This window comes from Micromys minutus (genome assembly GCF_963924665.1).
Source record: "Micromys minutus genome assembly, chromosome: 16".
In the NCBI taxonomy this organism is placed as follows: domain Eukaryota; kingdom Metazoa; phylum Chordata; class Mammalia; order Rodentia; family Muridae; genus Micromys; species Micromys minutus.
The window spans coordinates 49444393-49459423 of record NC_137985.1 but is presented as its reverse complement, the minus strand read 5'-3'; the positions used below and the strand labels follow the sequence as shown (position 1 = coordinate 49459423).

Sequence of the window (15031 nt, the reverse complement as noted above, 5' to 3'; positions counted from 1 at the left end):
GACCCTGATACTACCCACCCCTGTTTTACCTAAAGGAGCACTCTCTCTCTCTCTCTCTCTCTCTCTCTCTCTGAGAGCTGGGCAGACCCACTCCACAGGGGAGCAGATAACACTGAGAGCAACTCAGTGGCAAAGGTTACCTACACTGGAAAAGAAGACACAGCGTATTTGGTTCTGCATCACAGAAAGGAATTCAGCCAAGGCTCAAAGGGAAAGCAGGGGACAGTGTGGCCTGCTGGCTACCACAGCCTCAAAGAGGAGCAGAGGGTAGGAGGCTGAATGTGTCCAGGGATCAGCAGGGACTGCTGCAGAACCTAGCTTTACTTCCTGTCTCTCACGGCCCTCCTCAGATTCCCCACTACCACCAGCAGTACACAGAGAGGACAAGGCCAGGCACACTGAAGGCACCATAGAGGTCAGAGAGGCAGGGTTTCAGCCTGGGCCTGGAGAAAGAAAGGGAAGTGTGGCTCAGTGGCCTCAGCTTGATGTCTGTAAGGAGGAAAGCCAGGGATGCTCTGAAAGGCGGGTCCGGAAGCTAGGATTCTGCTGGAGCCATGGGGACTGCAGATTTCCCTGGGAACAGATTGTTACAGCATCTCTCCATGATACGTATTCTCCTAGCCTGGCTGCTGGGGTCACTTTGAGGTGATAACTCATTGCTTTTCTCAGAGGCTGAGATCTCTGTATACAGACACAAAATAGAATATATGTGCATGCACGTGTGTCTATACACACACAGGCATACATACATACACAAACAAACACATAAGGGCTCACACACCAAACTGCACAGCAAGGGACATCTGCTTGCCCTCCAGCAAGTAGCAAGTTCAGGATGCTGAACTCCCGCAGGCTGGCTGCCCAGCTTCTTCACATCCCACTAAGCAAGGGAAAAAGATTTAAAGAAAAAAAAAAAAAACGGAGAGGGGACCAACAATTAACAAACTTAGATCTACTCACAAGAATCAAAGACTCAAGTACCACTTCCCCAGGAGCCTTCCGAATCTACCCATTTAGGAGCCTGGGACAAAAATAGAGTATTGTTGTGGAAGAGCACGTGACTGCCGCCCTGCCCCCCCAAGGGAAACTAGGTACCTGGCCTCATCTGCCCTTGCAAAAAGGCCTACTAGGGTGAAAGAGAAAATGCACTCAGGCTTCTGATGGGTTTGGACCACAGTAGCTATGGTAAGGAGGAGCCATACATAAAGCAAAATTTTGCTGTACACCCTGATTTTGCTGAGGTGAATTAGTTGAGCAGTAAGGATCCCACTGGGGTATGTGGGCTCTGAGGGCCTGGGGCTAGATGGACCTCTAGCTCTCTCCAGGAAAACTGTCTTAACAAGGAGTCTGAGCAAGGGCTGAGCTGCCTGAGGGCCCTCTGAGTCTGGTTTTCATAACAACCTGTGTGGGTAGGGCACGGGGCAGAGGAGTCAGAATTTGACTAGGGTCTTAGGGAGCTAATGCCAGACTGAGGCAAGGCCTCAGCAGATGCTTCAGGCCAGAGGGCCCTTTGGAAGCCCTCCACATGGGCTCCCAGAGTGTTGAGTAGCATCAGGTAGTAGGGGGTGTGCAGGCTGGTTTTTGTCTGAGGTCATCAGGGAAGAGAGATCTTCAGTTGAGAAAAGGCCCCATCAGATTCCTGGAGGCAATTCTATGGTGCAGTTTCTTGATTAATGATTGCCGTGGGAGGGCCCAGCTAAGTGTGGGTGGGACTACCTCTAAGACAAGTGGCCCTCAGTTACATTAAAGAAAGCAGACCAACAAGCCATGAGGAACAAATCTGGTCAGCAGCGGTCCTCCACAGCCTTCGCGTCAGCTCCTGCCTCCAGGTTCCGGCTTCAGTTCCTGCCCTGACTTCCTTCCCCTTACGGTGTGGACTGCGATGGGTTAGCCAAATAAACAAAACCCTTCCTCCCTGTGTGGCTTTTGGCTATGGTGTTTGTCACAGCAGTAAAAAGGGTATTTCCTAGAACTGAGCCTGCCTAGCCTCATGCTGGAGAGGCCACTTACGTAAAGACCTTGGGGACCCTGCAGTGGCCACTGCCTTCCAAGAGCCTCTGAGGCTGGAACGGCCACTTTTATAGCTAACAGTCCTGGTCCATGGGCTCCTCCAACCACGGCCATCTCTCATGACCTGCAGTCTCCGTGAGTCCTAATACTGAACGCTCTTGACAGGTCAGCTCTGAGCTATTAGCAACAGGCAACCGCCCTCAGGAGTTGTCCCCAGGAGCTAGGAGGACACAGCTGGGACCTTAGGCAAGAAGGTATCATTTCAACTCATCTTCCTTAAGCTCTTCTTCTAAGTTGGTGAGATGCCTAGGTAGGAACATAGCAAGGAACACTGAAACAAAACAAAACCAAAACCAAACTCTTCCACTCCACAGGGCTGGGAGTTAACAGAGAGCCCCCACGCTGTCTCCTGCACCCAAGGGCTAGCAAGCCCCCAGCAGAAGGTGTCAGAAGGGCCCGCAGCTACTCCAGGACCAGAGACTATAAAATGGCAGTTACTCGCCTGACTTGGCTCAGTAGAGTCAAGGTTCTTTCTCATCAGCTCTTCTGGTCAGCAGGGCCCTGCTGGCTCAGTGTGCACTAATGGGGTCAGGATTGCAGGCTCGATATCTGTGCAATTAGCTCTGCTCTCTTCTCAGGCTTAGCCTGAGTCCTGACCCTGGATGCTGAGAGAGGAAAGAAGCTTGCTGAGGCTCCGCGGCAATGATTGGAGGACAGACTCCTGGTGCGGGGAAGGCTGCCACAGAAGCAAACTCAGAGTGGGAAGGCAAGGGCCCCAGGTGAGCTAACCTGGGCTCATCTGCAGAAACTTCTCAGCTAGACCACAAGTCTTCTAAAAGGTCTTTCCATGAATCAGTAAGACCTAGATGTTAGGTGGATCTGTGTGCCTGCAGGTCTTCTGGTGCCCGTGGGAAGAAACAGGCATCTTGTATCTTCTGAGAAACTGCAGAAAGAAGAGCCTATGGCTGGCCGCGCATTCGGTGGCCAGGGACTTGTGTTAATCATTGACAGGGGCTGCTCCAGCCTTCAAGGGGACTGCAGGGTAATTACTTCTGGGCTCTAGGCCACACACTCAGTGACATTATGACAGCAGTGTCTGTCTTCTGGGCCTTGTGGGGAAGGAGAAAGGAGTCTCCTCCAAGGCGGTTGCAAGGCTCAGGACCGAATGCATGGCAACAGCAGAGGCAGGCAGGGGGGCAACAGGGCCAGGAGTTACTAAGACAGTGGTGCCAAAGAAGTGAGGATTCAAAAAACCGGAGTCTGATAACACCCACCGACCGGGCGGCTCAGTCTCCCAACCACTGTCTTCTAGAGAGTCTGCAGAATGATTCTCCCTCCTTCAGACCCAGTTCAGACTGGATTGCTTTATTTGCCAAGCAGCCACGCTGGCCCGTCCTTTGCCTGTCCCCCTTGAACAAGCCCCAGAGACCTTACAAGGAGCCAGCACCCTCCCCAGTCAGGGGAGGGGTGACTTTCCCACAACATAGACTCCTGGAGGGTGTGACCCCCTTCTTGCTCCTCCTCAAGCCCAGACAACAATGCATTAGCCAGCCCTGTAATGTATTAATTTCTGAAAGCCTCGTTCACGCAGACATAACACATCCACCCACATGGGTAAATGCTTAGACAGACATAAAAGCACCAGTACAATTACAAGGCCCCCGCAGCTGCTGGGATCAGACCTGGAAGCCCTACTGCATGCTCTATAGAGTTCTGGGTACCCTGGGCAGAGGGAGCCCTGCTATGGAGCCCAGATACATTGCAGCCTGTCTCTGGGCATTATTGGACATGCTGCCTGGCTGGGAACAGCAGACACTAGCCCCAACAATGAGGGGCAGAGAAGGGTGGGGAGCAGTTACGTATGAGACTTGGCAGTGCCAGCCATGGTGTCATGGCTGCTTATTTGTAACTTGTGCTCTGCCTACCAGCCTGGACCAAAGGCAGCCAGCTCAGATGCTAAGAGGCATAGGAGCTTCAGGAAGAAGGGGAGGAACTGAAATTAGTTCGAAAGCTTTGCCACTGGCCCTGAACCAAGCCTTTGTCTTACAAGCCCCTGGTCCTAGTCATGACTGCTCATAACTTAAGAGATCCTGCTCATGAGCTGAGCCTTGATCCCAATCACAAACGAAGTCCTAGTGGTCACACTCCAAGTCTAGAGCCTAGACCACATTCTCAGACTGAGCCCTGATCTTCATCAGAGACCGAACTCTGACACAGAATGATCCCAGGCTCCAGGCACGGGCCTCAGCTGAGTCCCAATCTCTACGCCCTCATTTTTCGAAAGGATCCTATAAACAGACCTATGTGCCTCTCTGGTGGACTGAACACAAACACCCTGGCTGTTTGTCCCTCTTCCCCCAGAACCTAAGCCATTCTACTGGAACAGGAACTTAGATGGTTCCTTGGCATGCTATCAAAACCCCAGCAGTTAGGCCCTGCCAGGGAAGGACAGGAGGGTAGGCCTCTGGGCCTTTGTAGACAGACATCACATAACCCAGTGTGTTCTGGTTTTGTTTGTGATGTAAACATCATTGGAAGCTTTCTCTACACCCCTCCTCCTGTCTACACCAGGAGCACTCTAGAAAAAGGGCCTGCTTAAGTCTTTCCTTTGGGGCTCTGAGCCTACTAGATTCCTGTACCTACCTGGTGGTTAACCCTTTCCCTGAGCCCCTCCCTATGTTTTGATTCTCAGGAGAATAGTCCCTGGGAATATTCTTGTATAATTAAGCTTCTAAAGCAAAGGGGAAAGGTGAGAGAGGGAGAAAGGAGGAGTGAGGAAGGACATAGTTAGGAGTCCTGAAGACGAGGCTAGTTCTTCCCTATGGTGAGATTTGGAATGAATTTCTCCCTGACCCTCAGAGTAACCTTTTCTGTAAAGTGAGCATGGTTAAACCATCTGGGGGCCACTTTGAAGAGTAAATGAGAGAAAATGTATGCAGTTCCCCACACGCCTGGCATACGACAGCTGCTTCATCCATGATGGTAGTTAGTGGTCTATAAACTTGCCTGACTTTAGAGCCTCCCTATGTGAGTGAAGGGTTATGACCTCAGACGTGATAAGGGGTTTGGGTAGCTAGATGGGAAAGGGCAAGCCAGAAATGAAAGAGATATCACAGGAACAGCTGGCTGCCAGAGACTGGAGACAAGATGGAAAACCTCAGCATTAGCTGGAAGGTGAACCACTGGCCTGCCGTGCTCCCAACTGAGGTGACACCACAGCTGCTCCTCCTAGTATTTTTAAGAGAAGTTCGCAACCCTACCCTCCACATGTGTATGTGTATGTGGTGTGTATGTGTATGTGGTGTGTATGTGTGTGTGGTGTATATGTGTGTGTGGAGGTATATATGTATGTGTGTGTGTGGTGTGTGTGTGTATGTATGTGGAGGTGTGTATGTGTGTGTGGTGTGTTTGCGTGTGTATGTGTGTGTATGTGGGGGGACGTGTATGTGTGTTTGTGTATGTGGGGGGTGTATATGTGTGTGATGTGTGGGGTGTGTATGTGTGTATGGTGTGTGTATGTGTGTGTGGGTATGTGGGGGGTGTGTATGTGTGTGTGTGCCTGTATGTGTGTACGTTCGTGTGGTGTGTGTGTGTATGTGTGTGTACATCTGTGCAGGTGTTTGTTTGTGTGTGGAAGCCAGAGGTCACCATCGGGCAGTTTACTGGATTGCTCTCCACCTTATTCTTTGGGACAGGGTCTCTCACTAAGCTCGGGGCTCACCAATTTGGTTATGTGGCCTGGCTAACAAGCCCCAGGGATCCTCCTGTCTTTACCTCCACACTGGGATTAAAGGCACAAGATATTAAACCTAGATTTTTTTCAAAAGTTACTAGTGTGGTACTGGGCACCCAAACTCACGTCCTCAGTACTGACTGAGCAAGCACTTTACTGTCTGATCCATGTCCTCAACCCCTATATATCCAGCTCCTATCCTGCTGTGTTAAAGCATTGGCTCACGCCTGTCACAATGCAGTAAGCCAGCCAAACAGCTTATCTCAGTGCTGAACTTGCTCCACAGGATGCTGAGGACCCGAGTGCTCTTCTGTGTTACCTTGAGCAGTGCTCTGTGCCAGAGAGCTCACCAGCTCTCTCACAGCACTGCCTCCTGCCTCGGCTCTGGGTGGTGGTGATGGTAGACATTGTCTGGAGTAGCTTCCTGGCCCTTGGGACCACAGATTTCCAGGTCCCTGGCAATGCTTTCTCAGCAAGGAAGCCTGGCTGGCAGAGAACATCCTTTCCAAAGCCAAGACAATGCCCCTGCCCTCCCATGGCCCTCTCTGGCTGGGAAACGTGGATTCTTCAGCATCCCCTGGGCCCAAGCAGGATTGCCTGGCTGGCCTCTACGGCCTTTCTATTAATTAGCAACTGGCAGTAGCAGCTTTGTAAGAGCTCTCGAGTCAGGCTGGAGCCACAGCCCCCTCAGTTCTATGACAAGCCCCCAAGGGACCGGGCCAGGACCTTCTGTGCTCCATGGTTTTCCCCTTGGTATCCAGTGCTGTGGCAGACACAAGGGCCACTCAGACTTCTCTGCCACTTGTTCACCCTGTTATCTGACTGGAGGCTAAGAGAGGGAAGAAGAAGTTGACAGGCAAGCCTCTCCCACCGGGAAGGCAGCTGGCCAGGGATAGGAACAGAGAAGAACACAGGACTGGAACAGATACCCTGCTCAAAGTACTGAGGCAGCTGCTCTTCAGGATGCCTCTGTTCCCTTCCAGCTGGCCACTGTCACAGTCACTTCTGGACTCTCACCGACAGCGTCTACCCACTCTGGAAACCTTATTTATTGCTGTGAGACATCCTTAAATATCTTACCCCTTTGTTCTCTCAGGCCTTGGCCTCTGTCCCTTAGGACTGGAGAGAAGGTAAAAGACTGGTGACATGGAGTGACAGGCGTCCTCTGCTCACCTGGCCTCTTCCTGCTCTGCAGCTTCCCCAGAAGGCAGTATGCAAACCCAAACCAAACCTGTAAGGGCAGCGGATGAGGCGGTGACATCCTGGGTTACAATGATCTCTGAGGCCCAGGCCCCACCTAACTTTACAGTGCCCCGCTGGGGCTGGGGGCAAGGGTCCCATCGTGGAAGGTATAGGAATCAGTCTTAGGACCCTGCAAGCCTCCCTTAAACATGTGGGCTCTGAGCTCAGGACTCCACACCTGGTCCCAGGGCACCAGGGATATTACACGCGGGAAGCTGCATTTTAACTAGGTCCCAGCGTGAGATGGATAACACTCCAATGAGAAGCTGCATTAAAAACAACCAGAGTGCCACCCAATGCCACAAGGTAGCCAGGAGGGATGGGTGAGTAGTCTAGAGGAACACAAAGAAGACCTGGTACCATGAAACCTTCCAACCTGGAGAGAGGGAAGATGAACGGGCAGAGGTACCGTTGGGTGTCCCTATATGACGCCTGCTACCTACCAGTGTGAAAGCCTCATTTCATAAAACCAAAGGGGTAGAGATGGGGCCAAACAAAAAGGTACCCCCAGACCCATCAAACAGTCTTAAGAGCTAGAACCAAGCTACAGCAAGAGCCCCAGAGTCAAGGGGCTTAACCCTCTGGCCCAGTGGGTTTTCCAGGCACCTGTACTCATGAAGACAGCACATCCTAAGCCTAAGCCTAAGGCTCTAGTGAAGAATGCTGCACAGCTGGAGAGTCCGCTGCCCACTGTGCCACCAGACCGCACCAACCCAGCAGCTCACCTTGGAATTCCCCTCTGCACCAAGGCGCCCTCCCCTCCCTGCTGCCTCTGCCTGCTGAGTCTTTCACCCAGCTTCCCACATACCCAGCAGGAACAGCTGGCCCAGAAAAGGCTCCCCTTAAAAAGGGCCTCCAAACTCCCAGACCCAGAACCACAGGCTGCTGCGTCTTCCCAAGGCTGCAAGGGAAAGTACATGGGAGTGAGGCTGAGAAGAGCCAGGCAGTGAGTCCCCAAGCTCTCCTTCCCTTTCTAACTCTGATCCATCCCCGGCTGCTTGTGCACTCTGCCAGCAATGGGAGACACAAGTCCAGGTCCCAGAGGGAGATCCAGACCCCACTCACACCATACTAGGCCCCAAGGAAGGCTAATACCCCACCCCCACCAAGGCCTAGACCCTCTCTTGGCATGGTCTCTGCAGTGGAACCCACAGCCGTCAGGACCCACAGTTTAGCGATGCTTCAGGCATGGGAAACTGTGTGCCAGAGTTTCTGTGCCTAGATATGTGTGCATCTCTCTAGATACTGACCTGGTAGTTTCTAGCAGGTCATCCATAAAGTCCCTGATAACAAACTAGTTCAAAACCCCGGGCTATAGCGCAGGACAGAGGTTCATGTGATCCACCCAGGACCAAGGGGAAGAAAGACTGAGTACAGGGAAGGTATTTGACCACTCATTGTAGACACTTATGTCACCTGGGTACCTACAGTTGTATAGTTTATATCGAACGTAGAAATGAGCAAGAGGAGTCCCATTTTCTGGGAAGAAAAACTGAGGCTCACAGAAGGTTGATAACTCAAGCAGAGCCTAATAGCAAACAAGTCCGGCAAAGGATGTGTACTGAACAATGGTGTTGATCTGGTGCAGGGACCAGCAACACAGTCTACGTGGGCAACTCCTAAGACCTAACATCATCACGGTATCCAGAATTCCAAAGCCCAGTTGCTTTGGCCCCAGTTTTTAAAAATGCTTTTAGATCCTTCAGTCTCTTCTTTCCTCCTGGATTTAAGAGGCTCAAGCAATGAGGGGAGGCGAACCAAGCTTTGGCCTGCTCTGTTGTCAAGGCTGAGCTGCTGTTTGGGGCACAAAGTTAGACCCAGAGCTAATATCCAGATAAGACTTTCCCTGACAGCCACCATGTCCACCCACACATCCCCAAGACACAGTACAACCAGGTCAACTCTCTGAGCCCAGTGTTTGAAATTTTGGCCAACCAGGCTCCGGGACAAAAGTAGCTATGCCTTCTCTAGCTATGCCTTCTCTCAGGGTCCTTCCCTACTCTCTTTCTTCCCCTTCTCATATTCTTGGGAAACCGGTATTATCTTGCTAATGTGTTGTGTGTTCTTAGTTCCAATCATCAAACCCAGGCTTCTAGGATAGACATCATTTGGGAGGAAGGACCTGTTCTGGGACCTTGGTCAATAACCTGGGGAAACTGTCCTAGGGTTGCCACGTGCTGGTCTCATCCATTAACAAACTGTAAGTATGAACTTCTAAAGGCCAATGAGGTGTTGGAGAAGAAAAAGTTGGAAGCCGTAGGGACTGCAGTAGCCATATGAATAGCCAGAATGGTTGGAATGGTTCAGACACCGAACAGAGAAGGCCAAAGTTATGGTGAATCTCAAAGCAAGCCCATGACTTCCCGGGGAAAGGTACCCAAGTTCTCCTCTCCCCAGACAGGATGTGTCAGAGGCAGCCCATCACAGTCAGCCCTGAACTCTAAACCGCAAACTCAATCTATCATGGTTTGCTGGTGATTCTTTATTAAACCAATTCTGCAGGATCAATGCTTCCTGCCAATCAAAATGATGAATAAATCCTCTGTGGGTCTGGGAAGTGCTTGCAAAAGCTCTGGTGGGCAATGATGTCTGTCTTTAGATAAAGATCCAAGGCCAGCACCCAAAACTTTGTGGTTCAAGGCCTGGGTTCTCCAGGGAGATGGTGGTTTGGAAGGAGAGAAGATGGGTTTTCTAAGCTTAGCAGATTGAGCTAATCCCTTGTCTCTTTGACTCCTAAAGCCAAGACCAGCTGTTTTAGCCTAAGAGGCGGAAGAGGCAAGGCCACTGGCCTCCCGAGATGCACACGCTCTGTCTTAGACTGTTTTCCATCCTACAGACCCAGCATCAGACAAGTGCATAGAAGATGAACTGTTCCAGCTACAGTCTCTGCTGCTTGTTACAAACCCACATTGAAACCCAGTTGGACCCTGGATCTGTTTATCAGTCGTTTGGCACCTGGCCTCCCCAATGACTTGAAAGCCTGGATCAGTGGAGGCTCTACAGCAAGGGGACCACAATGTTCTGAATGGCACAGGTAAGACTAGGAAGCTTCAGGTGGGGATGGGGTGGGGGTGGGGTGGGGGTGGGCAGGGGGATGGATGGCTTCAGTCCCACATCTGAGTGAAGATGGGTGGAGAGGACAAGGCTTTGAAGTCAGGAGAGTTCTCCACCAGTTCCTGTCAGTGGAGGTAAGACACGCCTGGGGTTGAGAATGGGGCTTGAAGTAAGTGTGAATGTTTTACCACCACAAAGATGGACAGAAGCTGAGCACTTGATTGGAGAACATTGGCAATCTCAAGGGATCGATACTGGACCTGTCTGTCACCACCTCTGAAGACAGAGAAGCCTGGGACACTCAGGGACAGCTGGGGCAAAGGAGACATAACTCCTGTCTACTTCTCCCTAGTTCAACATGGGAGCATCAGCTCCCGGCCCCAGGTGTGGGAGTTCACGAAGGAGCACATCGTTTGAAGACTGCAGCTCTGTCTAGCAAGCCTTCTGCCTCCTTGCCCTCTGAGAATAGGAAGTGTGGAAATCAGGGTTAGAAAGAACAATCTCCCAAGAGGAAAGGGGGTGGGGAAGGAACCAAAGGAGAGTGCCTCTCCTATTCACCACCTATTTTAAGCCACCAAAGTGTTGTCTGACTGGTCATTCCCAGCCAAAGAAATCTCTCTCATTGGATGGAAAATAGCTTTGCTCTCATTACAAATCCAGCTTCCCTGGAGTTTGTAAAGAGGCTCTGGTCGGCAAAATGTTCCTTTATACAGGCAGGCTAGCAGGTAGGCAGCCAAGGGAGATAAACAGGGCAGGACACAGGGAGAGGACAAAAAAACCAGCGAGATTTTCATCCTAATCTGGTCTGCTAGGAAGGCCTCAAGAGCCATGAGAGAGCTGGCACTCAGAACCTTCACTGAGACAAAGGCCTTCCAGATGCAAACTCAGAGGCAATTCATAACCCCTCTCGGACATAGCTCAGTCCACAGGCCCAAGTGGTGTCCCCTGATCATTGACATTAGGCTCGGAAGGTGCAAGAGGGGACAGGATCCCTCTCCCTGACTGGTCTAGGAACCCATGAGAGACCTTGCAGTTGCTAGAGTTTAAGCCACTGGGATGGAGATGGGACACTGGACCAGTTGAGGATCAATAGACAGCCGCATGTTACTCAGGACAGCAGACATCTTCCCTGACCACCCTGAGCAAGGTCATTCTGCCCTGCCAGTGTGGACACTAACTGTGTAGAGTACCTGCTCCTGGTACACCACTCAACGTGAGGGGCTGGGTAAAAATGTGCAGAGGGCTTTCATCCTGGGCCTGAGGCCCCAGCAACCCCAGTCCTCCAAGAATCTGGCTGAAGCTTCACAGGCCCAACAAAGACATTAAAACCTGCAGTCAGCACCCAAGGAGCTGACCTAGCTTCTAAGATGGCTATCTCCCTCCATGACCCTTCTCTGCAAGCTGAATGACCGACCCAGAAGCTGCCTTTAGGATAGCCACCTTGACTCTGCAGCCTCCAAGGGGGAGGTGCGTGGCTTGGAAGAGCAGAGCTCTACCCTGGCTGCAGGCAGGGCTAGGCCAAACTCAGAACACCTTTGAGCTTGTCTTCGAAGTGGCCCAGACCCCGGAAGAGAGAGAGCAAGGAGGCTAAAGACTAGGGAAGTTCTCAGTGTAATGCAGGAGGTCCGGGGGTGTCTGGGACGCTCCCGGCGCCCCACTTCTCTTGGAGCTCCCAGCACAAGGAAGGAAAGTTAACTCGGTCTAGGAGGCAGAACTGGGAAGAAAGCGTGCCTGCAGCTACACAGGCATCCACAGCATCCCCACCTGGCCTCTTACCTGAAGTCGCTGTAGGGGTGGATAATCCAAAACCCAGCCGACTTAACCCTCTCCTGTTCGCGCTCCACCGCTTTCTGGCTGCCGAACATCCTTAGGGAGAATTTGTTGACCCCAGGTTGCAGCATGGCACCGAACTGGCGCTGCATGAAGCCGCTCTGGCCCAGGCGCACCTCGGCCTCCGGGAGGATCTGGTCGCTGGCGGCCGCGCCTCCCTCCACTTTGATAGCGGTGTCCGCCGAGGGCTGCTCACCGGAGGCAGAGGCCGGCTGCGGCGGCTGCTGGGGCGGCGGCGAGCCTGCGGGCTGTGCCGCGGCGCCCGGGCGCTCGGGCTCCGTCGCCAGGCCCGGGGGCGTCCTGTCCTCGCCGGGGGACGCATCGCCCTCAGCGGCGATAAGCCGCCGCTCCTCCGCGGAGTCATGCAGGTGCCCGAGACTGCTGCCGCCCCCTACTCCACCACTGCCGCCGCCCCGGCTGCCCAGCGAGGCTAGACTCCCGCGGAAGCGCCTGCAGTCACCGTTGGTGCTGGACTTGCCGGCGCTGCGGCCCGGCCCCTCGCTGTCTGCCGCCCCGAGGGCCGCACCCCGGGACTCGGAGCAGCCCGCGGCCACCGAGGGCGAGGGCGAGGGCAGCGGCCGCAGCCGGATGCTCCTTCGGCTCGGGTCCTGGCGGCCCCCGGCCCCCTCTTCCTCACCATCTTCTTCCTCGTCCATGATCCACGCCTTGGCCCCCACCTGCTGCGGAAGGCTGTAGAGCCGCTTGCGCATGGACGGCGGCAGCTTGTCCATGGTGCCAGGGACTGGGCCGGGGGCAGCGGTGCGGGTGCGGCACGGGGGACCCGCTCCAGGTGCGCCTGCCAGTGAGGACGCGTCCTTCGCTGCCTCACGAGCCCATGATCGCGCCGGCTGCGCGCCGAGGGGAGGCTCCTTGTCCGGCTGCGGGTCCCCGGGTTCGCCGCGCTGCACCTCCTCCCGGGCCCGGCTTGGGCGCGGGGACCCCACGCTCCCTCCCTCTCTTCCCTCCCTCCTGCGATCAGGGGCGCGGCGCGCGGCCGGGCTCCAGGCGCCCCGCCCCCGCGGGGAACAATGGGCGCGGGCAGCGGCGGCGCTGCGGCCACCGCGCTCCGGGAACCGCTCCCGAGCGCAGAGCGCACTGCCCGCGCGGTCCCCGGGAGTGCGTCCGGCGGGCGTCTGGGGCTGTCAGTGCGTGTGACCGCTGGCGCTTTGCAGCCGGCCACCGGGGTTCTCGCTTTGCCTCCTCTAGCTTAGCCCGGCCGGCCGGGTCCTGGGGACTCCCGCCGCAGCCGAGCGGAGCCCAGCGGCCCGCCGGGCTTACATCAGCCGCCGCCTCTCCCGGAGCGCCCTCCGGCAGCGCTCGGGCTCCCGCGCCCCGGAATATTCATGAAGCCGCCGCAGCTCGCGGGTTGCCATAGGAGCGGCTTCTGCAGCCCGGCCTGCCTACCTGGGCTTCTTAAAGGGGCAGCGGCGTCCCAGCCCAGACAGGAGGGGGGCGGAGGGGGGCGGGCCCGACGAGGGGTGCAGGGCGGAACCTCTCCAGACCTCCGGGACTGAGGTAGGAGGCGTCCTCACTCCTGTAGTGATTTCTGCTGACCAGGGGCTGAGAGCTTCCTCCTAGTGAGAGCTGCGGCTGGGGTTCAAGATTGGGGGGCGGGGTTTCCCCAGTCTCTCCCGCGAGCTCCGGGCTTTCCTTGCCTAGCCTGCAATCTCTACGCTAGGGTCTCCGACCCTCCTTTGGGGAGGCGTGTCGGTCGTGAGGCTGCGGAGCGGCTGCTTTCCCGCAACTCGCCTGGAGAGGGGGTTTCCGGAAAACGCTTCGAGTCCGGGCGGCTCCCAGGGTTTTCCTGAGCCAAGGGCGGGGGGCGAACCCCGCGTGGGTCTTCCCCGGCGCGGCGAGAAGGGCTTGCGGGAAACTCTCCAGGCGCTCACTGGGCGCGCGGGTGGACCCGCTTCTGCGAGGTAAGACTTCGAAGAAATGCGCCGACAGTAGCAGTCAGTCACAGACGCGGGATCCCAGCGCCGGACTACCCACCACCCACTCCCCAGCGACTTTCCCGGAGCAATGCGATGTGGGGTTCCCGAGACCGGCCAGGAGGCTATGGGCAGGCTCCTGACACTCTGGGGAAGCCTTTGAGTCCCTCGCCTTGTGCTTCCATTCGGTCGAGACACCTTCTTCTGTGTGCACCAGCGTTAGGGGGTTCCATCTCCACCCAGACGCACTCTTTACCCGCCCCAGCATCCACACAGCCCAGCCCCCATTGGATACCTCTTATGGCAGTCTGGGAGCACCTGAGCGTCCTGTCGCACCCTGTATCACATTCTCGACTTAAGGACAAACCCCAATAGCTCAGCCTAAGGTATGGCTTAGGCATCCACACTTTAGAACAGCCCAACACCCAACACTGGCTCAAAGAAAGAAGGGGGAAAAAGGCGAAGGGGCGGCTCAGAGGGAGAGATGGGCAGGGAAGGTTGGAGTCTGTGTCAGCAGAGAAACATCCACGGACACGAAGGCAAAAAGGTCCCCAACTCAGGAATAGATGAAGTTTACATTTGAAATCTTAGCCCGTTTATGTTCATCCACATATTCAGAGTGGGGCTTTTGGAAGCACCTGGGTTTAGGGCAGTGGGCAGCCTAACGGGGTCTTTTCTGCCCTACCCACTGGACCACAGGACTTCACATGGGGGAGGGGATGTCTAGGGTGATGACATCACCCGGAGCTGGCATTTCTACTTTTGAGCAGTTCTGAGCTGACAGTTCCCCGCACAGATGCTGGGAGGCACGATCTCTGAATGTCCTTGGGTCTCCTTGAAGAGTGCTCTTAACTGCCTGCGAGCTCTGTCTGCCCGATGTACGAAGACCTCCCTTTAGCTCACTTGCTACAGTTTCTCTGATCACCAGAAACCACCCTGCAGTGACCCAGCTGCAGGAAGGCAGTACACATAAGGCATCTTTTCCTGACTAGCCCAGATTTCGGTCTCTGGTTCTGGTTCTTCTAGTTCATAGAGTCCCCATTAATCTGAACTTGAGTGACACCAGGCAGCCCTTGTCCTTCTGGATTAAGTTCCTTGCAGGAAAAGACAAGACTAACGTAATCTCAAAAAGCTTGGGCACCACCACAAGGGCGAACAGAGAGCACACCAATTCTACCAGAAGCAAGGGACCCTGAAAATGAACCACTGGTGATAAAGGGAACCCGGGGTA

The 15031-nt window shown here is 54.6% G+C and overlaps 1 protein-coding gene across 1 annotated transcript in view; it reads right to left on the bottom strand.

The window, feature by feature from the left end:
- HCN4 (hyperpolarization activated cyclic nucleotide gated potassium channel 4) overlaps positions 1 to 12600 on the bottom strand; it is a gene marked incomplete at its 5' end in the record, with an annotated part of 36913 nt that extends 24313 nt beyond the window's left edge. The window contains one exon of the mRNA XM_080930344.1: positions 11816 to 12600. Within this exon, the coding sequence (XP_080786470.1) occupies positions 11816 to 12600 (785 nt within the window). The remainder of the gene's footprint in view (positions 1 to 11815) is intronic.
- Positions 12601 to 15031: the final 2431 nt, after the last annotated feature.